Genomic DNA, 21324 nt, shown 5'->3' on the forward strand with positions numbered 1-21324 from the left:
AATTGAATGGTTGAGTGAATCGATCGAAAGAAGACCTCTCATAGACCAGTTTTCGTGTTCTGTAATTATGCGAGTTTAATTATTGGATGGGTGTATTGGATGCGAGTTTAACTATTATGTTCAACATGCATGTTCCTGAACTATATATGTACAATACACAAAAGTTTTAGATTATTTATATGTACAATAATATTGAATATATATTTTGTTCACTATGAAAAACCGTATAATGACATCAATAAAAAATAAAAGAAACAATATAGTATGTGTCATTCTTATATTCCTGCCTGATATAATAGCTGTGTAGCGGTATCGACGGTCGTGGTAGTAAAGGATGGCAGTAGTGGCGGTAGAGACTTATGGCGACAGTGGTAGCGATAATGGTATGATTATTAATGTATAGGAAGACAATGTAATTATTTTAAGATTATACTAGATAGAGATATATATATACTCCTTAATAAAAAAAAATACACACATGTTGAAAAGATTGTATTATATATATATATATATACGAGCATGGTACCCGCGCAATGCGGCAACGATAACAGTGACAGTTAGTGGCGGCAGATGCATCAAGTGGTGTAGGTATTTGATATAAAGATATTTAATTTAAAAGAGTAGTGTATATCTTTTAAATAATTGTGTAAGTTAATTTATTAAGGGTAAAATGGTAATTTCGCATGTCTCAAAAATGTAAACTTTTCAACATTGGGCTATAATTTTTATATAGTAGTATAGATATTATATAGGTTCAAAACCTTTTCGAAACCCTCCCCCTTATTTTTATTTATTTTCTTTTAGTTTTCTTTTTGTTTTTGCACTTTACCCATTTTCCTTTTCTTTTTCTTTTTTTCCCCTTTTGTTTTATTCTTTAAATATTTAGGTTTTATACCTTTTCCACATGTAACATTAAGTTTTTTATAAATTTTCATTTGGTTTTCGTATTCCTTTTTGTTTTCCTTTTTATTTTTTGGTTTTAGTATATTCTTTTTATTTATTTTTTGGTTATCCCCGACCAACGGCCGGACATAACACTAGTTTACTAGAAATCTATTTATAATGATCTCTGTATCAATGACTCTATATCAATGACTCTTAGATATAACAATGTTCTCTATATCATTTTTATAACAATGACTGTACGTTGATATAAATTGCAAAAATCAAATTTGACCAAAAAAATATGAGGGATATACACTAGGTAAAATATCATGAAAAAGGGGAAATCAGATTCAGAGAGTATTTGGGATTACTTTTTATAAATAAATTATGCGTTTTAAATAATCAGAATCAAATAAGTAATCTAACTATAGTCCATCTTTTGAAATACACAGATTTCAATCAGGATAGACTATAGAGGCAGGGATCAGCTTCAAGGCCATAACTAACTTGGGTCAGTAAAACAAAACACAATAAAAAGGCCCATAAAAAAGTCAAAAGCCCAAAAGGACCAACCAAAACTCCGCCCCAAACTAGGAAAGCAAAATTCTGGTTTTTGTTTAAAAGGAAAAGTTGTGAATTACCATCTTTATCATAATTAATCATCCATTCACCTATATATATAGCAACATATATACACCTAGCTTTTCGTTCATTCATTAATCTTTTAGTCTATAACCAACCTTATTACGTGAACATGGCCATTCTTGTTCAACATAATAAACTTCCAGAAAACAAGTCGATCAAAAGAAAACATCAAGACCCAAATAATGTTAATGCTGATGTCATGATGTTCAATAACAAGAAGAACAAGAAGCAGAAGAAGAACAAACAAGAATTACTAGTAGTAAAAGCTGGGGATCAACATCCTGACGATGTAAACGAAGACAGACTCACAAACTTGCCCGAACCCATAATACTTAATATCCTTTCGTTGCTTGATAACCACAAAGAGGTCGTTCGAACATCCGTGTTATCTAAATCATGGGTTTCTCTATGGACTTGGATCCCCGTTCTCACTTTTGATTCTTGCGGTACTAAACTTCGTAAGTTTGATAAGATTGTTACAAAGGTTTTAGGTAATAAATCCGTAAAGTTGAACAAGTTAACCTTCAACCGTGGTGGATCAACTAGTGCCAAGATTTTGAACACGGTGTTTGGTTATGCGTTTTCGAATGGTGTCAAAGAGGTAGAAGCAACTATCAATGGGAGTAGAAACTATGCTTGGCCAGATTGCTTGCATAGTACTAGCTCGGATTCTTTAACACACTTAAAATTAATAAGTAGTAATAAAACAATTAGTTGCGAGTTTTTGGGACAAAGATCAGCGGGGCTGTTCAAGAATTTGACTAATTTATATCTACAAAACGCGAGTATTTTGGATCCTGACCCATTCTCAGGGTTCCCGGCATTGGAGAAGTTAACTTTGTACGAATGTTGGTTTAAGCGCACATTGAATGTACGTGCTTCACAACTTTCGGCATTAACCATCAACGACCAAAATGATTGTTGTACACTTGATCGTTGTCAGCTTTTAACTCCAAAACTCAGAGTCTTCAAGTTTCAGAGTTTTTCCACCATCCCGGTGTTTGTAACGCCTCAAGCTCTTCCTGTTCTTGATGAGTTTGTCTTCGATCATCGAGGATCATCTTCTAGTCTGAACGAGAAGCAAACTTTCCATCGAGCGATATCAATAATGCAGACTTTTCATAATGCCAAATCCCTTACAATTTCCGAGTCTATTATTGAGCTTTTGTCCAATTTTTCAAAAAAAATGGTGACACAATGTTCACCATTCTGGGGTTTGAAGTTTTTGAAGTTGGATCAGGATGTATTTGACGAAATACCTTCGGAAGTTATAGATTACTTGCTCCAATGCTCTGTTGATGCAAAAGTTAGTCGTGTAAAGCTTTATAAGGGGATAAGTGCACGAAAGTGTAAGAAACGTTGTTACCGTTGCTATCGGTAATCAACTTTCAATAGCTCTATTGTATGTGTTCAACTTTTATTTTTCGTGAATGATGTAATTAAGCCGTTATAACAGCGTTGCCAACTAAAAATTCCACTAATGTCTTAACATAAGTAATACCACTGATTTTTGGCAGCTGAATGGATATATGACCTTATAACATATGGTTACTGCTGTCATATTTTAACTTTACCTTTAGACTAGTTTGTATTTTGTTATCATTGAAATAAAATGGTAGCAATATAAGTCAGTGTAATAAAAAAATCCCCATTTCATAAATCTAAAACAAGTCATTACCATATATTGATCATTACAGTAAACCTGTCTCATAACAAGTACACCAATAACTACACACAATAAGCTTACAACTACTAATAAGACTAAAAAGAGCTTATCCTAAAGATGCCATTTTGACTTTACAATAGTCAAATGTTCACGTGCTTCAGCAAATTCCATTTAAGATTTTTGGACCTGATCATCACACCACAAACAATATTGCATTTGTTTATACTTTTAGGTGAGTGTGAACAAATTAAAAATTTTGTCACGCTTTTTAGTGTGTAAAATATATTGAATTAAAAGTGATGGAAATTTTTACACACTAAAAAGTGTGTAGAAATAAAAGTTCACACTTATTAGTGTGAACTTTCATAATTATTTTGTCACGCCTCATCTGTTTACGGTAAAGTAATTATTAAAGTCCACACTAAAAAGTGTGAACTTTTATTTCTACACACTTTTTAGTATGGAGAAATTTTCACACACTTTTAATTTAATATATTTTACACACTAAAAAGTGTGACAAAATTTTTAATTTGTTTACACTCACCTAAAAGTGTGAACAAATGCAATATGATTTGTAGTGTTAATATTTTATCTATGAAAATTAAAATAGTATTATGTAAATAACTATATACTCAAGCCTATGTATTTAATAGTCACATACTCAAATTTTTTTATATATAATATGAAAATATATGGGAAAGTTCTTGTGGAAACCGTTTTACTTACGAGTTTTGTAAGAATTATAAAATTATGTATTGAAAACATATTAAAAGTTCATATGAGAACAAAAAAGTTATTAAAAACAGGTAAAAATACGTATAATCTGAAATGTTTATGATGTAAACTTATAACGAGTAACGTTATTTTTTATCGCATATAACATACTTAAAGTGTGTTTTTTTTAACAATTAAATAATTAAATTGAATCTTCATAGATCTGTGATCAAATTATGTGATCAAATTGAATCTTCATAGATCTGTTTCGCGAGGTTATAGGCTTTATTTTGTTGAGAGAAATATCTGATGATTTGATCATTGAAAGGATATATGTGTTTTAATAATTTATTTAGTTAATATATATATATATACTAGCTTAAGCACCCGGATAGTATTAAGATAACTTATTATAGTTATATAAAAAGAAAATTTATTATAGTTTTGTGATGCAAATGTTAAATATAGAATCTTGACAACAAAGTTTATATCTAGAAAAGGTGATTATTACGGGTCCTGACCCATTCTCAAGGTTTCCGGTATTGAAGAAGTTAACGCTGTACGATTGTCGATATGAATATACGTGCTTCACAACTTTTGGTATTAACCATCAAGTGCAATAAGCTTAACTACTTTGATCGTTGTGAGCGCTTTCGACTAGATCCAAAACTCAAAATCTTTAAGTTTCGAGCAGGTGGTATTTTCCCAGTGTTCGTAAAATTAAACGACTCAAGCTGATCTACCTGATGAACTTGATGAGGTTGTGTTCGATTGTCAAGGATTAAGAAACATGAAAAAAAGTTTTGAAGATACGATACGAATGTTTTGGGCTTTTCATAATGCGAAATCCCTTACGATTTTCAGGTCTATAGTTAAGCTTTTGTCCAAGTTTTCAAAAGAATTGGTGACACGATGTTCACCATTCCAAGGTTTGAAGTTTTTGAAGTTGGATCGAGATGGATCGGGTGAAATTATAAACTCGGATGTTACAGATCACTTGCTCCAACTTTACTCTGTTGATGCAAAAATTAGTATTTAAGAAATTAAGTTCTGGCAAGGCTAGCTAGCTGTTTAATTAGTATGGTGTGATTTTAATGTCTAATTTTGTCTTTCATAAATCGTGTTATTTTTTCGAATTTTTTTGTTTAAACTCTTGCTGGATGTATTGCTATTTGTTGCTAATGTTTTATTGGCTCCACTAATGATATTAAATTGAATTAAAATTAAATTTGTTCCACACAAGCCCAGTTATTTACATGAACATGCTGCTTTATTGACCAAGGCCCATTATATGGTGGCCCAATTTTAAGTCAAAATAACTCAATAAGTTTACCAAGAAGGCAAGAATAGATATTCAACTATTCATATCTATGCAAAATGAATTTGATGTTACAATATAGCTAAAATGGATTTATTGTAAAGTATACTATGGTTTATATGTTAGATTAGATGTTTCTCAAAACCCATGATATTAAAAAAATGTTATAATATAAATCTTAATATTCACAAATCAAAAAATACACATTAGTTATAAAGAAACATGCACAATATAACTATAGAAGATAAAATCTAAAATACGTCAATTATATATAGTACATGATTTTTGAATGTATGAATGATCCATAAATTTTCAGATTATCAGCAATAACTTACATTCTTGTCTTTATATATCCAAATGTATTAGGAGTAGTTTAAATTGACAAAATAATATGGCAGGTTATATTCATTATATTCATTCTTGTCTTTATATATCAAAATGGTATTTTTAAGAACAGGTTTAAAATTATAAGTATTGACGTATACCACATGTATAAAATTATTGATCTCTATCGATGAGATGTGAAATCTTAATGGCACTGTTATAATGTGACCATATAGGCCTACAGGTGAATAATGGAGGTCACAACTTAATAACTTGCTAAAGGCAAATGCAAAAAATAGATTCATGCATATGGATGATATACCAGAAATGAATTTTATGTTGTATGTGTTTTGGATATTAAAATTGTACATGAGATTAAAAGGTTCTCACTCATTAATCTTTTTTTGAAAAATTTTATTGCTTTTTCTATCTAAAACTTATAATTATTTTAGCTTACATAATATATACTCCATATTACACATAAAGTCATTTAAAAACTTTAATTACCTCACATATAGTAAGTAAGGTTCTGAAAAATAAACGGCTACTACCAAGAAGAGGGTAGGAAATTGTGACGAGACAACGCCGATGCACATAATAAATTTCATCACTACGTGTCATGTAACCCAAATCTTCCCTCATCACTTTTGCCCCCTTTTCTCACCTAATTGTTTTTAATTAATGACTTTCAGCTAACTATATTGTAGTATAGTTTATATTTTATTTATTTATTTCTATCTATTATGGAGTATATCATAATAACAAACAATAATAATATTAGTATTTTTATACCAAAATAATAACAATGAAAAAGATATGATAAACATACACTTGGTAAAGTATTATTATTATATGTATAAAAGTTATTATATTTAAATTTTTTAAAAAAATTTGTTTAATATGCAAATTGTTTATTCGTGTTAGATGTAACCCAAGTTATTTTATCACTATTCACACATACACACTTTTCTTCAGCTCTACACCAAATAACGCCTAAAATCTTGAACTTTCTAATAAAGGGTGTTTGTTGTTTTTAGGCCAATACACACTTTTACCTCTTCTATACCTTTTCCATACTGCCACATCAGTTTTTCTCTCTTTTCATCCACCTCTTCCATAATCATTCCCTATAACCCCTCTTTCACATCTATTCCACACATTTTCCACACTTTTTATTTATTTTATATTTAAACAAAATATTAATAATTCAACATTTATTTAAAATTAAACATTACAATACATAATTACAAAAAGTACAGTACATGATTAAAACACGAAATAGACAATAAAGCTACGATTAATCTTCATCATCTTTAATTGAGTTCATCAGCATGGCCAAAGCAGTTTATGCCCAAAAAAAATAAGTGGCCTTATTTTAATATCATGTTGTATGTTTTTCTTTGTTAAGCTTCAAATGTTTTAAAATTATGAATAAACTTATGTTCTTAAAGTAGACTTATTTTATTCAAATACTTAAAAACATTACAATACTTAAAAACAGACAACACACAATTCAAAGTGCTAAAACACAATTAAAAAACGAAAGCACACTTAATTATTATAAAAGTTGGGAACATTCATAAGCTCCTGGAAACACCGCTCGTATTTGAAGTCCCTCCCATAAGTCGTCTGGTACTCTTGATGGACCGTTACATAAACCATCTCATCCGATAAAGTCCCATGTGCCTTCAACCTCGAATAGATTGGATTAAACTGCTTACATTCGGCGCGAATTTTGATGAATTTAGCTAGTAGTTGACTTTTGGACCTTAGAGGTTCAGGCGTGTTCGCATTGAACCTTTCGCATATTAAGGTCCACATGGACACACCCGAAGCGTGTAGGTTAGGCATTTCAGTCACCCATATCCAGCACGTGACCACCAAACGAAGTTCGGCTTCAGTCCATAAATGCTTCGGCATTTTGAAATGGAATGGTTATGTAATGGTTTTATGGAATGGTTTTTTGAAATGGTTTGATGAAGAGTGTAAAGATAGTATATATAGAAGGAGGATTAAAAAAAAAATACAAATCCGACCGTTGCATTTAAAAAACAAGTTTTTTTTTTGTTTTGGCGTTTTGCGAACCACATACCTCGTCAACCCTCTTCGATCCAACGAAACCAGTCGAAGGAAGAAGCCATCGACGAAGGGGCTCCCTAAGCTATCCTCGTCGACGAGGCAAAGAATAGCGGTTGACGACCACTTAGTGTAAGGCCTTAAAGGCTTTTTAAGCTTCCGTTTTTTAATTTTTACCCTTTCAATGATAAGCTAAAAAAATATTCCTACCGTTTCATATTAATTGTCCAAATAATATGACATTTGTTACAAAATGTATGAATGGATTAAGATTTAAATATAACTTTCATTGATATAAATTTCATCTATTATTATATAACACATATATAAATATGCTATTAAGTTTAAAAAAATTTAAGATATTTAAAATGGGACGAAGGGTAGTAATAATTTTTCAAACCATTGTTGCTTACCTTTATTACTATATAAAGTAAAATTTTCCTTCTTTTCTTTTTTTTTTTTTTAAATTTTTTAAAATACTTAAAGTGTGATTAATTATAATTAACAGTATTCATGAGTGGATACTCAAAATATCTTTAATAAAACTAATTTATAATATATACTCTTGAATTCATAAATAAATTACATTACTCATTTACATCAAATAACTTACATTCCTCATCGTTGATAACAATGACCTCTATCGTCACGTTACCTCTTTCATCATTGTTGCCGTGTCATTCGTCTAGTTACCTTATAAGTCATTTTGCTCCTCTCTTTTGTGAGTTTTATAAACTAAAAAAACACTACATGTTATACCATATACCTTATATCTTTTTAACTATAATGTTTTTTCATTAACATTTTCATCAATTTATTTGTAAAGCACAAAACCCGCATTATGTATTTATTCTATTAACGACAATATAAATTACTATACACAATCACACAAAAGCAAGATTTGCTCAAATAGCTAATATATATAAGTGTCTCTAGAGATCGAGATCATAGATTCAGTATTTACTACTTGCAAGATCAAAAAAATTCTATTTACCTATCTTAAAAATAGTTAGAATTGTCTACATCATAATTTTCCCAAATTACTTTATTTTTTTTTCTTTTTAAATTACTAAGGGGGTGTTTGTGTTTGGGTTTAAAAATTAGATTATACGTTTAAAAACTGCGTTTTGATAAAACATGTCTCTACCTGCTTTTTCAAAATTACGTTTTTACTCTAATAAAACGCGAATAATCACTTATATTGCCAAACACATTTTTTCATTATTTACATTATGCAGACAATAATCTATTCAAAACGCAACCCTAGACCCCTTATAAACATTATGAACAACTTATTCCCTACTTGTGTTAGATATATACCAAAACAAATACCATATCCATTATTGTGTTACAAAAACTAGTATACCATAAGCAGTTACAAAAAACACTAGGCCAAACACCCCCTTAACACTTTCTTCTTAACTTCTTCAACTCATACATTCCATCTGGGCTCTTCATTTATTTCCTTAAAGTCGCTTCCTTTTTTCATCTTTTTGACCCAAACATTCTTTCTTCTTTTTAACTTTTTGTAACTTGTATGTATATATATTATTGGGTGTGAATAAAGTTTGTATCTTTTTCTGTGGGTCTGACTTAAAAATGTCGTTTTTGAAAGTATCCATATAAGGTGTTTGTGAAAAATCTTGAAAGAGAATTTGTAGATAGAAAATGGGATCTGGAAATGGGTTTTATTCAGCTGAGTTTAGTTTGGAATCAAAGTGGTTGATTGATCCAAAGCTTCTTTTTGTTGGTCCAAAGATTGGTGAAGGTGCACATGCTAAAGTCTATGAGGGCAAGTAAGTCAACTCTCTGAAAATAAAACCCCTGTATTTATATTTATATACTCGTATTATATATTTAATTAGTAAGATATGTATATTATGTATTTATGTTGCTGAATTTGATGTGCTTGTTTGTAAGTTGCTTGATTGCATTGTTGGTTAGAAATTAGTGAAGTAGTTAAAAGATAATTATGTGAACTTTCTCAGATATAAAAACAAGACCGTTGCTATCAAAATTGTGAACAAAGGCGATACGCCTGAGAACATTGCGAAAACAGAAGGTCGGTTTGCGAGAGAAGTTGCAATGTTATCTAAAGTGCAACACAAGAATTTAGTAAAGGTAATTATTGATTAAAAGTTATAGGATTGTAGATATAATGTTAAGATCATTTAGTATTGAGAATATCTTTGTTACAATTGTGATATATAATGACAGTTTATCGGAGCGTGTAAGGAACCAGTCATGGTCATAGTAACCGAGCTTCTTACTGGTGGTACATTAAGGAAATACTTGGTGAATCTGAGGCCAAGGGGATTGGATATACGTGTTGCTATCGGTTTTGCACTTGATATAGCTCGTGCAATGGAATGCTTACACTCACACGGGATTATTCACCGTGACTTAAAACCAGGTGAGTTGGGATTCTGAAAAATTGAGTAATTCCATTGTAAGTCTTATTTTGCCCCTTTCTAAAAAAATAGTCTTATTTTTTATTTGCATAGTGGCATACATACAATTAATAGGGAAAACCTCATCAGTTTAACTTTTTTTTTTTTTAAAGTTCATAATGTATCACTATATTATTTTTTTCCAGAAAATCTGCTGTTGACAGCAGACCACAAGATTGTAAAACTTGCTGATTTTGGTTTAGCGAGGGAAGAATCATTAACAGAGATGATGACCGCAGAAACTGGAACATATCGTTGGATGGCTCCAGAGGTAATTGATCTCCTTTAAATGGGCAATTTATAATTTTGATCTGCTTATTTGTCTTTCTTTATTGAGTGTGATGATACACAGAAAGAGTAATATTTCCTACGTGATTGTAGCTTTACAGCACTGTGACATTGAGGCATGGTGAGAAGAAGCATTATAATCACAAGGTTGATGCGTACAGCTTTGCAATCGTCCTGTGGGAACTCATACACAATAAGTTACCCTTTGAAGGGATGTCAAATCTTCAGGCCGCCTATGCTGCTGCTTTCAAGGTACATTTTATCTATAAATCACTTTACCCAACTAATATTTTCGTTCCGAAAATTTTTATATTTAGAGCAAAGAATTACAAATGGCTATCCTGTTACTTATGAATGGTTCATAATTAGATAATTAGTATTTAAAGTTTATAATAGCGAACTCACATGCACCGAAAATCCTACACTTTAGTTCAAAGTGAGACTTGAATCCTCACCCCAACTACTTTAATGAGGGACACCTGGAAACGTCGTGATATTGCCAGGCCAAAGGCCCTTTGGTCAAACGTATTTGGTTAGTGCTTTACTTCTAACAGGTCCAATGGAAAATAACGTATTTAAAAAGGCTGGAATTCGATCAAATGCATTGAAAGTCTGCTAGAGTGTATCTATGCATACCTTTGTTGACTTAGTTTGATTACTGTTGTAAATTGTAATAGCACAGTTTTTTTAATCATATTTAACACACAAATTTTCATTAAAAAGTTAAATTGTAAAAAAGTAGTTCAGAAAACCCAATCTGTCCTTTTTCTATCCATACCTAAAGTTACATGTTTTGACCCGAATAGGTTTTGACCCATTACCTAACCCTTATGGTCCGCTCCTTTTCCACCTCCATGGACGGGGAGATGATGCATACACCAGTCTAGCAAGTTCATCCATACGCCACTAATTTATGCTTTAAACCACTAACTAATGCTTTACCCAACCCTTAATCTCTTGTGTTTGCAATATAAGGATACTTTTGGTGATGTACATATCATCTCCCCTACGAGTAGTGTAATGTACAAGGCTTTAAACCTGTCATGATCATCAACCATGTACTTATAGGTCATTGTGGTTCGAATTTATTTAGTTTTGTACTATGGAATATCTCAGCCATTGATTTATATTTGTTTTGTTCTACAGAATGTGAGGCCAAGTGCTGACGACCTCCCTGAGGATTTGGCATTAATCGTGACATCTTGTTGGAAAGAGGATCCAAATGCTAGGCCAAACTTCAGTCAAATTATACAAATGCTTAATCATTACTTATCTGCCAACTTTCCACCCGAACCCAGGCCCACTGCTATCCCATCTCGAATTTTCGCTTCTCAAAATGCCGTTTTTTCTCCTGATTCTCCTGGGACAAGCACCTTGATTGCAAAAACAGATGAATCAATCGAGGGAACACCAAAAGCACCAACTGAACATAGCACCAGAGGTATTTTCTCCTGCTTTTATCAGTGTTGTTAACTGTGTAAGAAGATCTTGGAAGTTGGAACATACGTTTGTATACAATTTAAATGCAGCAAGACAAAATGGAGCAAAAAGAGTCAAAAAGTATTATAGGACTTTGTGTTAGCTTTCGATGTATCAATTGTAGGATTAATTAATTATTTAATCGTCACATGCTTTCATACCATCGTATCTGGTTTTTTGGTGTAAACTAGACTACATTCACAAAAATGCTGAAAGAACACAGTATCTTGTAAGAACGAGCAAGTTTAAACAAAAGTGTAGACTATATATGCAGAAAGACTGCCATATTTGGCCGCTTTTTTTTTTTTTTCTGTGTTTGCTCGTTTTTTAGGAGACTGTTTTCTTTTAGTCATTTTACAATAACTGTGGTTTGTTTACGATGAAAAAAAAACCAAGTTCGATGGTCTGGAAAGTCAATAATGGTAGGGTTGATGTTGATGTAAAAATTAGAAATAAGGTCCATCAAAGGGCCCTGTAAAACCCTCTCAATTATTATTATTGTACTATTCTGTTTTTTTATATATATATATATATTTAAAAAATAATGAGGTCCATGAAAATGCAAATGTGTGTATTTAGCTTTAATGCATAGGGCCAGTGGGTTCCTTGATGTTACTTTTATTGGTTATCAATGAATTGGCGTTGAATATGAATTCTATATTGTTTGTTCAAATTCTCTACAACAATGAATTTTTGTGTACTTATTAGTTATTATTCTTGAACTTTTATTTCAAGTTGTTTTAGCTATTCTTGTGTCAGCGGATAATGCTGTCAAAATGTGCTTTCTAAATCAAACTTTATAGTTGGGATCTTTTCACAAGATATAACATTTTTATCTTAGTTGTTGCAATATAGTGTTGGTCACTTTCGGCAGCATGGAGATCTCATTACATTATGGTGATCTCATCACATTGATTATTGTAATTGTAATATGTTTGTGTGTGTCGTATGTTTTTTTGACCGATTATAAATATTCAATATGATGATTTTGAGTAAGAAAAACTGTGATATCAGTTCAATTTGATAAAGTGTATCCGATGCTATTGTTATCAAGTATCAACACTCTTGTATTGCCTATCTTCACCAGGAGAGCATGTTCGACACATGGAAGATTTCGAGAGGCATTCGAGATGGCTCCCGACTGATCAGGTTGTTGTTTCTCATTGCTAAGCGAAGGCACGCTTACTACATAGTTTTCTCTTTATAACTTATATATACAGTAGTAATTTTCTTCTTTTACTAGTGCCTAAGCCTAATAGGTCCCATTGGTTTGTCAAGTTTAGCTTCCGTAAATGGGGCGACGTGCCGTCCATCTATTGAATGTGATAGTCATATCATATTATATGTACTTCACTTTTGGAACTGTATTTATAAAACTCATCGGGGTATCTTGTTAACCCAAAAAATAAAAAATGATATGTTTGATAACAGGCTTATTCTAATGTGAGTTATTCTTTTAAAAAAGTTAAACTGAAAATTAGGTTTGCTCGATCGTTTGTTCAGAGCTTATTTGAATATTATCACAACAAATATGTCATTTGTTATTTTTTGTGAAAAAGTTTGTTACTTTAATCACATTTAAAAGTGTGTAAAAAAAATCACATCTAAAAATGTGAAGATACTTAAAAATCACAATATTTACACATTTATATATCTATACTTCTTTATAAAGCACTATCCTTTCTCATTTTTAACATTCTACCTTTAAAATACTTAAATATATCCTTAACTTTCATCATATTTTCAACTCACACACTACATCTACCTAAAATACCCTAAAATATTTTCTAACCGTATTTATCTAAATTATCTCTCTTCTTTTTTCACTAATATAAATATTTCACCTAATATATCTATAAGACTATAAATACCCTTAATGAAATTATTTACAATATGCATTTCATAACCCTTAGAATAACTACATTACCTCTTTTAAATAAATTACCTTTACATTAATAACCACACCGTTACTGCAACAACTCGTTCCCGCCACCGCCGTATTGCGCAGGTAGCCTTCTCGTGTGTAAAAAAAGAGTTCACTCTTTCAAGTTGGTAAAAATATATATATATATTGTTCACGCTTAAAAGTAAATGTACTAATTATTTCTTTTAATTTCATGATTGTATCATTTTTCATAATCATATTTTTAGAAAGATTTGAAACATAACATATGAAGATTAATTAATCGCTTTCCATAAAATTAATATATAAAGTAACAATCCATTTCCAAACTGTTGTTTCTTCACATACACCCCTCATTGTGGAGTAAACAATATACGATATGCATAATCTTAAAAAGTGTATATTTAAGAAAAAGGATATGAAAATAAGAGTCTTTAATTTTTGAGCATTTGATTTTTGGGTTTAAGGTAATCCGACCAGAAAATTCAAAGGAAAAAGTCCATTGACTTGTGGATTAAAAAAAAAAAAAAACCTTATAATTGTACTTAAGCATTTGAGAACCGATTTGTGACTTATTGACAATCATAGCCTCAATATGGAAGTAAACATATGGAGAAAATTTCAATTACATCATCTTGTGATTTGTCATTTTATCAATTTTCGTCCTTGGCTTTTTTTATATCATTAGATCACCCTAAAACAACTTTCTCTATCAACAAATCACCCTACATCCACACGCCATTTAACTCCCTCAGTTACCCTCCACATGGGCAATGCACATGAGGGTAATTTCGTCTTTTTACCTTTAAAGCACTTTTTTCCTTTTCTTCTTTTCTTTTCAAGATCACTCTTATATAAATAAATATCAACAAAACCTGATCTATAACTCCAAAACCCAGATTTAAATAAAAAAATCAAAAGATTTTCATATCTATAACTCCAAATCAATTTCTAGATCAAATCCATCCTCCAAAGATTTTCACAATCAAAACCTGATCTATAACCCAATTTATAATTTTCCAATGTTCACCTCCTACCTAATTTTATCAAATAAAAGAATAAGGTGTTGCAAGTGATGGATGAGAATGTCAAAAATAAAAAGAAAATCACCAATTGGTGATGCAAGTGGTGGACGAGAAATAAACAAAATGATTGTGAATTCGTGATTACACTTTTGCACTTTATTTCCTTCTTTTTTTTTTCCGGTAATCATTCCGACTAACGGGTTGTAGTGGTGGGTTTCTCTGGCTGGTTGTGGTGGTGGGTTTCTCTTGCGTGTTACGGTGGTGGTTATGTATATGGTGGTAGTGAGTTACGGTGGCTGCTGTTTTCTTAACCTTTTTAATTACGGCCTTTAATCATCTTCAATTACGAGGATTTGATTGCAAAAATTACGGCGGTTGTGGGTTTCTCCTGCTGTTTTCGATGTAGGCAACGGCGGTGCAGCCGCTGCCATACTTCTATTACTATAAACCTGTTGTTGTTGCTATTATTATTACTATGAATATTGTTATTATTATTCCCTGATAGAGCAGCCGCCGGATCTGCGTTCACCAAAAAAAGGAGAAGGCTTTTTGCCTTTTGGCTGCGTTCACCAAAAATTTTTGTGACTTTTTTTTTTATTATTATTAATTTGTGATAAGTGATGTATGTTTTCACATGTGGGCTTCTCTTGTAACAACCCATATAAGTTGAATCTGGTGCAGTGGAGATTATATATATAGATAGATTTTTGGTTATGGATTAATGGAAACAAATGGTATATATAGATAATAATGAAGAGGTGATAAATGTGAAAGAACATAGGGATAATATTGAAGATGAGGGGAAAGGTAACATTGAAGATCCAGATGTAAACATCTTTTGGGGAAGAAGATAAAAGATAAAAAGACGAACATTGAACATGAGGGGGGTAACTGAGGGAGTTAATCGGCGTGTGGATGCAGGGTGATTTGTTGATAAAAAAAGTTGTTTTAGGGTGATCTAATGATAAAAGAATAAACACACGGATAAAAATTAATAAAATGACAAACTACAAGGTAATGTAATAAAATTTTCTCAAACATATATATATAGACATGAGAGGTATCATACTATCATAGACGGAAAAAAAGTATATGAAAAGTTTTTAAAAAACGATGTTTCCAAAAGTTTGATTAAACTTCTGTTTTATTGGAAAAAGTTTTTAGGGAAAGGTCTCTTATTAATTTGAATAATAAAACAAGTACTAAAAATGTGATTTAATTAAGTTGAGGGGGGTTTATGTTATGTGGCGATTAATCACTTTATTACTGTGCATATCCTTGGAGAACAAGTTGACTCCTGGGTCCCACCCAAATTAAATCCCGGTTCCAATGTTTCTCCGAACCAAATATGTTTTTTTGGTTCTAGTGTTCGACAAAAACATTAGGTTCGGATCGAGGTTTGGAAAAATGTTTTTGTCAGTCTAAATTTTATATTTTATTTAGAATATTATATATATATATATAAACATTAAAAAAATACAAAGCTATTGTATAATATAGTGTTGATTCTTGTTTTAAACTTTTGGAAAAGCTGATAACAGCATATTTTAATACCCAGATTGATGTTTACTTTTTTCCATTTCAAGTTACACGTTCAATTGTTATAATTCTCTTCCAAAAATTCAACTTTAATTCAAAATAGAAAATTTTCATGTGTCACCCATGTCAACTTATTGCCTATAAATATAATTTATGATATTTGGAATGGTCACGACATTGTTCGATGTATATGTAGTTGTGCTTGACATCATACATGTTTGATGTCAGTCTGTCACTATTCATAAGTAATATTTTGTTTTCTATGCACACATATATTGTATTGAACATGTAATGACTATTTCACGTTGGAATAAATAATAATAATAATAATAGAACAATACCAAGTAGACAATTTGTTTACAAACATACATGACATGTGAGTTGCTCCAATTAAAAAAAAAAAAGAAAGAAAAGAGAAAGAGGACAACGAATACATATAATAAAGTTTATAAAATTTTGTTTGTAAAATGTGATATGTTTTTAGACCATTCATAACAATAAGTTTTTCTTCCATTTTTTAATTTGGACGCATCAAACTCACATCAATACTTTTAAACTGACATACTCTAGCCAATAAAACATCTTCACTTCCTTTCTCACTTTAATACACTAACTAACATATACATGCATCCTTCATATCTTTTACGCCAGTTAACCGAAAAAATCAACCAAAAAGGCTAAATGAAGAGCTCGTGCCAATGTTGTCTTCAAACCGAAGAGAGCGAAAATAATTGATGAAACCATTATATATCAACCATACTAATTATATATCATGTTAGTATCACCTCTAAACAAGTTATCAATCTCATAAAATCATGTTTATAAACTAAAAATACTTTAAATCGGCTAAGACCATATATAAAAACTTCTAACAATCATAAGTTGTTGAATTATACAAATATTTTGTATACTAATAAAATATAGTCCTAAAAAAATTAAGACGAACCAAAAGAAAAAAACATAGTAATTAAAAGATGGCAAGTAGAGTAGTCCCGAAGCTAAGGCTCGGAATGGGTAAACGGACCCACACTTTACAATTTCCCGCTCGTCTATGTCTTTTTCCCAAGTCTCCTCACACATACACACACACTCTCTCTAACATTACTTACTCTAGTTAAGAAACAAAACAACATTAGTGTGGAAATTCCCAATATATATATATTTTCTCTATCACTCTTTTCCTCTGTGTGGCAAATGTTGTGACAATCTTCAAATCATGGCAAAGTAAGTTCCTTTTTCTATATTTATTTTTATATTGTAGATTGATTTGATGCTAATTAAGGGTATATCACCCGTCCTGCTACCAACACCCGGTTTATTAATATATATGTATGCTAAAACCCAAATTATTGAACCCTTTCGATTTCCCTCTTTTTTGGGTTTTTTTTTTTTTTTTAATTTATATTTATCCAAGACTGATTCCCGATCATTGTTCCGGATGATTTTTGTATTTTTTTTTTAGGGTTCTGTTGATATTACTGTTACTCATTAATTAAGTAGTACAAGATGCTAATGCTTTAATTGAATGATTTATATGTTTGGTTATACAAATTGCTAATGCAATAAATTATCTATGTTTGTTTATTTGGTGACCCAATAAATTATCTATGTTTGGTAATTTGTTTATTAAAATGACATACTGGATTATTTGTCATTGTTAAACATTTTAGGCAGTTGTCTTTTCTCTCCAAAATCAATGATATCATCTTTTTATGTTAAAATGTTTGTTTGCAAAACCTGGGTGTAAAGATAATTACTGGTTATTGATAAGTTTAAGATGGTTTTGTGTCACATTTAGGAACAAGAAGACCAAATGTATTTGAAATAATGCTTTCGGTTGGGAAATATTACTATGTTTTTAAAAGGGTGATTGCAACGATCCTTCTTTTTGTTTTTGTGGCAGAGAACCCACATTTACATATTCCCCCTTTGGCAGTCATTATAAAAATTGCACTGTTGGTATTGGTGTTTTATTATCACTTGATTTTGTTATTCAAAGAGGTATTTGAGATACCATGAGTAGTAGATCTTCCATCTAACCACTAAATATTTTGTTATGGGTTATCCTTAAAAAATATTTTCATCGATTTTGGTACTAAAGGGCGACTAATTTTTTTTTTTTTTTTGCTTCTTAAGTATACTTACAGCAACTGCTAAATCTTACCTAAAATTGTCCATATGATGATTGCGGCATGATATTCTGTCCAATACTCATCCTTCTGAAAGTTTTCTATGCTTTTGTCATGCCACATTATCCTACCATTTGTGGGTAGTTTTTGTCCAACTGCGCCATAGCTTTTCAACGAAAGTTGGTTTTACAGTTTATGTAATATACTCTTTGAATATCATAGGAGTTGGCTTATTGATGGTAGAACAATTGCAAGGAAGGTGAAAACTTCTAGTCTTCCAAAGGCATATCAAATCAAAGACGGTGGAGTGACCCGTGAATGTCCAAACTGTCATTACAAGATTGATAATAGCGATGTAAGGAATCTAATAAAATATCCGAAGCAATGATGAATCTTTCAGTTCTTATTTCTTTCATAATAACTTGTATTAGTAAAACTATCTTTCTCAAGTAAAAAAGTTCACTTCTAGTGTGCATTTCACTTTGCAGGTTTCAGTCGAGTGGCCTGGGCTTCCTGTTGGTGTGAAATTTGAACCCACTGATGTTGAGCTCATGGGACATCTGGCAGCCAAATGTGGTGAGGGAAACACAACACCACACCCATTTATCAATGATTTCATCCCTACAATTGACGTGGATGAAGGAATATGCTCCAAGCATCCTGAGAATCTTCCTGGTGAGCAGAGTACTTGTGATGTAACATGTCAGCAATTACTAGAGATGGAAATGTGGGTGGGTTGGGCAATAGGTCTAAGCAGTTTTCTGAATAAAAGAATGTTTGAGGTTTGTGTGTTTAAAACACACTTTGGCGGCTTTTAATATGTGTTACCCACCAAGCTAATTTTTTCTATTTTATTTATTTAACTCGCCAGAGATCGAAATATATCCCAAATTGACCCATACCTAAAACCCTTTGTAGATCGAATGGTTTATGAATATGAAATCAGTAAATCATTTTGTCTATCGTGTTATCAGTGACTTGTGAGCTTGAAAACCCCTTCTGTTAACTTTGACCAATTTGATTTGTACTATAGGGGCTAGAAAAGATGGAAACAGTGTTCATTACTTTTATAGGACCACAAATGCATACACTACTGGTCAAAGGAAGCGTCGCAAGGTCTGCAAAGAATCTACTTTGAACATGGATGTTCGCTGGCACAAGACTGGCAAAACGAAAGCTATTAAGCAGAATGGAGTTCAAATAGGGTGCAAGAAGATATTGGTCCTTTATGGAAGTGGTGGTGGTGGTTCAAAACCTTATAAACTGAACTGGGTTATGCATCAGTATCATTTAGGAACAGTTGAAGATGAGAAGGACGGGCAATATGTGGTTGCAAAGATATTCTATCAGTCAGAGAAAGAGATTGAGAAGCTGGATAATCTTGGTGAAAGTGATGAATTAGATGCATGGATGCGCCTAACAAGCCCAAAGACTCCAAATACTGATGCTCGTGATCCACCTCGTCCCGGAAAGTCCGTTTTATGCGATAATGTTACTACTGATTGTGTTCTCCAGACACCAGCACAGGTTGGGATACTCTTGTTTTTCAGTTGGGGTTTAATCGAGTGGGGTTGACCTGAAACATTTATATCCTTTTTTTTTTTCATACTTGGTATGTTAAAGATGATTTCAAAAGTTATTTATCCATGATGATCTAATTTTCTGAATAAAATGATTAAGAAGCTGTATGCATTAAAAATGGATCTTACATGACTTCCTACCCACTAGACCCACTTCACCAGTTTGGCACTTACCCTTTTAGCAACTTTCAATCACCCGTGAGACCCTTTAGAGATGAAACATAACTCAAATAGACCCTTTTATAAGTATATGGGTAGAAATTAATACTGTAGTTTTTCATGTGACAAACTGACAATGTTGACTGCTGTTATTTGTTATTGGATTAGGATTCAGTGTGGCAAGCTGAGCAGAAATGTATTGCTTCCTCTTCTAATGCCCAAAGTAATGATAATTTGGAGTTGCCCATTTGGGAAGACGATTCACAAACAGTTGATTTAGATGCATTTGATGATGCGTTATTCTGCAACGAGAATCTTGATACTTATGCCCCTCTTGGTGACTCAAACCTATATCATGGTCTTCAATCTGGCTCTAATGTCAACTCCAATGGTGCTCCCGGAACCAGTAGAGGTGCAAGTGCTGAAGCTGCTGAACTTGAGAATCTGGACCTGGGCACACCACCGGATTTCAACCTTTCTGTAAGCCCAGTATCCTTTCTATGCTTTTTGATTAGATTGTGAAGGAAGTTGCATGTTAGTTTACTCCCTTGTTATGACGTCTATGCAGGACTTACATTTTTCATCACAAGACAGCATATTTGGCTGGTTAGGGCGGTTGTAGAGAATGGAAATGATCTGGGACATTAAGGGACATGTATGTCGTTCTTTTGGTTATTTATTCAAATGCTGAAAAGAAACTGAAGGTTTGCTGCTATGGGGTTCTCTTTCTGCAATTGCTTTGTTGAAATAGATGCTATTAGACAAAGCATTATGATCTAGTTTAATGAGACTCTGATTTTTCCCTTTCATGTCTTGGCCTCTGAATATGCATTGTAGATCAAATATATTTTGAAACTTGTAACTCGTATGGTTTAATGGTGTGGATACACCATTTGTTTTGGCGATCTACATTTTGAGAATGTGATTATCTAATTATTTTGATCAGGGCTATTAATTACTGTGTGCTAAGATTTCATTGATAGGTCTAAAACAATATTACTAACTAGAGTATATTTTTTGTTGTTGAAGGGTTTAATCATTTTTAATCATAACTGAATTTATAGGCTGTTTTTTTCTTTCCGATATGGTTAACCTAACTGAAAATATTAGTAATGATGAAAAGAGATGTATGTTTACTGCTTTG

At 31.9% G+C, this 21324-nt stretch overlaps 3 protein-coding genes across 3 annotated transcripts; all 3 read left to right on the forward strand.

Moving 5' to 3' along the window:
• Positions 1 to 1639: 1639 nt before the first annotated feature.
• LOC122604760 (F-box/LRR-repeat protein At3g26922-like) lies at positions 1640 to 2911 on the forward strand. The gene has a single exon (XM_043777629.1). It carries the CDS (start codon positions 1640 to 1642, stop codon positions 2909 to 2911), a length of 1272 nt encoding a protein of 423 aa, XP_043633564.1.
• Positions 2912 to 8993: 6082 nt separating this feature from the next.
• On the forward strand, positions 8994 to 13273 carry LOC122603277 (serine/threonine-protein kinase STY13-like). The gene is made up of 7 exons (XM_043775947.1): positions 8994 to 9424; positions 9617 to 9749; positions 9846 to 10041; positions 10225 to 10349; positions 10460 to 10618; positions 11513 to 11807; positions 12933 to 13273. The coding sequence occupies exons 1-7, from the start codon at positions 9297 to 9299 to the stop codon at positions 13013 to 13015; spliced, it is 1119 nt and encodes a 372-aa protein (XP_043631882.1). The 5' UTR covers positions 8994 to 9296; the 3' UTR covers positions 13016 to 13273.
• Positions 13274 to 17433: 4160 nt separating this feature from the next.
• LOC122605688 (SUPPRESSOR OF GAMMA RESPONSE 1-like) lies at positions 17434 to 21120 on the forward strand. Its single transcript, XM_043778642.1, has 6 exons — positions 17434 to 17536; positions 18664 to 18796; positions 18930 to 19116; positions 19475 to 19968; positions 20349 to 20660; positions 20749 to 21120. The coding sequence occupies exons 1-6, from the start codon at positions 17529 to 17531 to the stop codon at positions 20800 to 20802; spliced, it is 1188 nt and encodes a 395-aa protein (XP_043634577.1). The 5' UTR covers positions 17434 to 17528; the 3' UTR covers positions 20803 to 21120.
• The last annotated feature ends 204 nt before the right edge of the window (positions 21121 to 21324 follow it).

This window comes from Erigeron canadensis, chromosome 6 (genome assembly GCF_010389155.1).
Source record: "Erigeron canadensis isolate Cc75 chromosome 6, C_canadensis_v1, whole genome shotgun sequence".
Classification (NCBI taxonomy): domain Eukaryota; kingdom Viridiplantae; phylum Streptophyta; class Magnoliopsida; order Asterales; family Asteraceae; genus Erigeron; species Erigeron canadensis.

Coding starts and splice junctions, on each gene's coding strand:
- LOC122604760 (XM_043777629.1), top strand. CDS start 1,640: ATGGCCATTCTTGTTCAACATAATAAACTTCCAGAAAACAAGTCGATC.
- LOC122603277 (XM_043775947.1), top strand. CDS start 9,297: ATGGGATCTGGAAATGGGTTTTATTCAGCTGAGTTTAGTTTGGAATCA. Junction 10,619..11,512: donor CCTATGCTGCTGCTTTCAAG/GTACATTTTATC, acceptor TTTGTTCTACAG/AATGTGAGGCCAAGTGCTGA. Junction 11,808..12,932: donor AACTGAACATAGCACCAGAG/GTATTTTCTCCT, acceptor TATCTTCACCAG/GAGAGCATGTTCGACACATG.
- LOC122605688 (XM_043778642.1), top strand. Junction 18,797..18,929: donor ACAAGATTGATAATAGCGAT/GTAAGGAATCTA, acceptor TTCACTTTGCAG/GTTTCAGTCGAGTGGCCTGG. Junction 19,117..19,474: donor GCATCCTGAGAATCTTCCTG/GTGAGCAGAGTA, acceptor TTTGTACTATAG/GGGCTAGAAAAGATGGAAAC.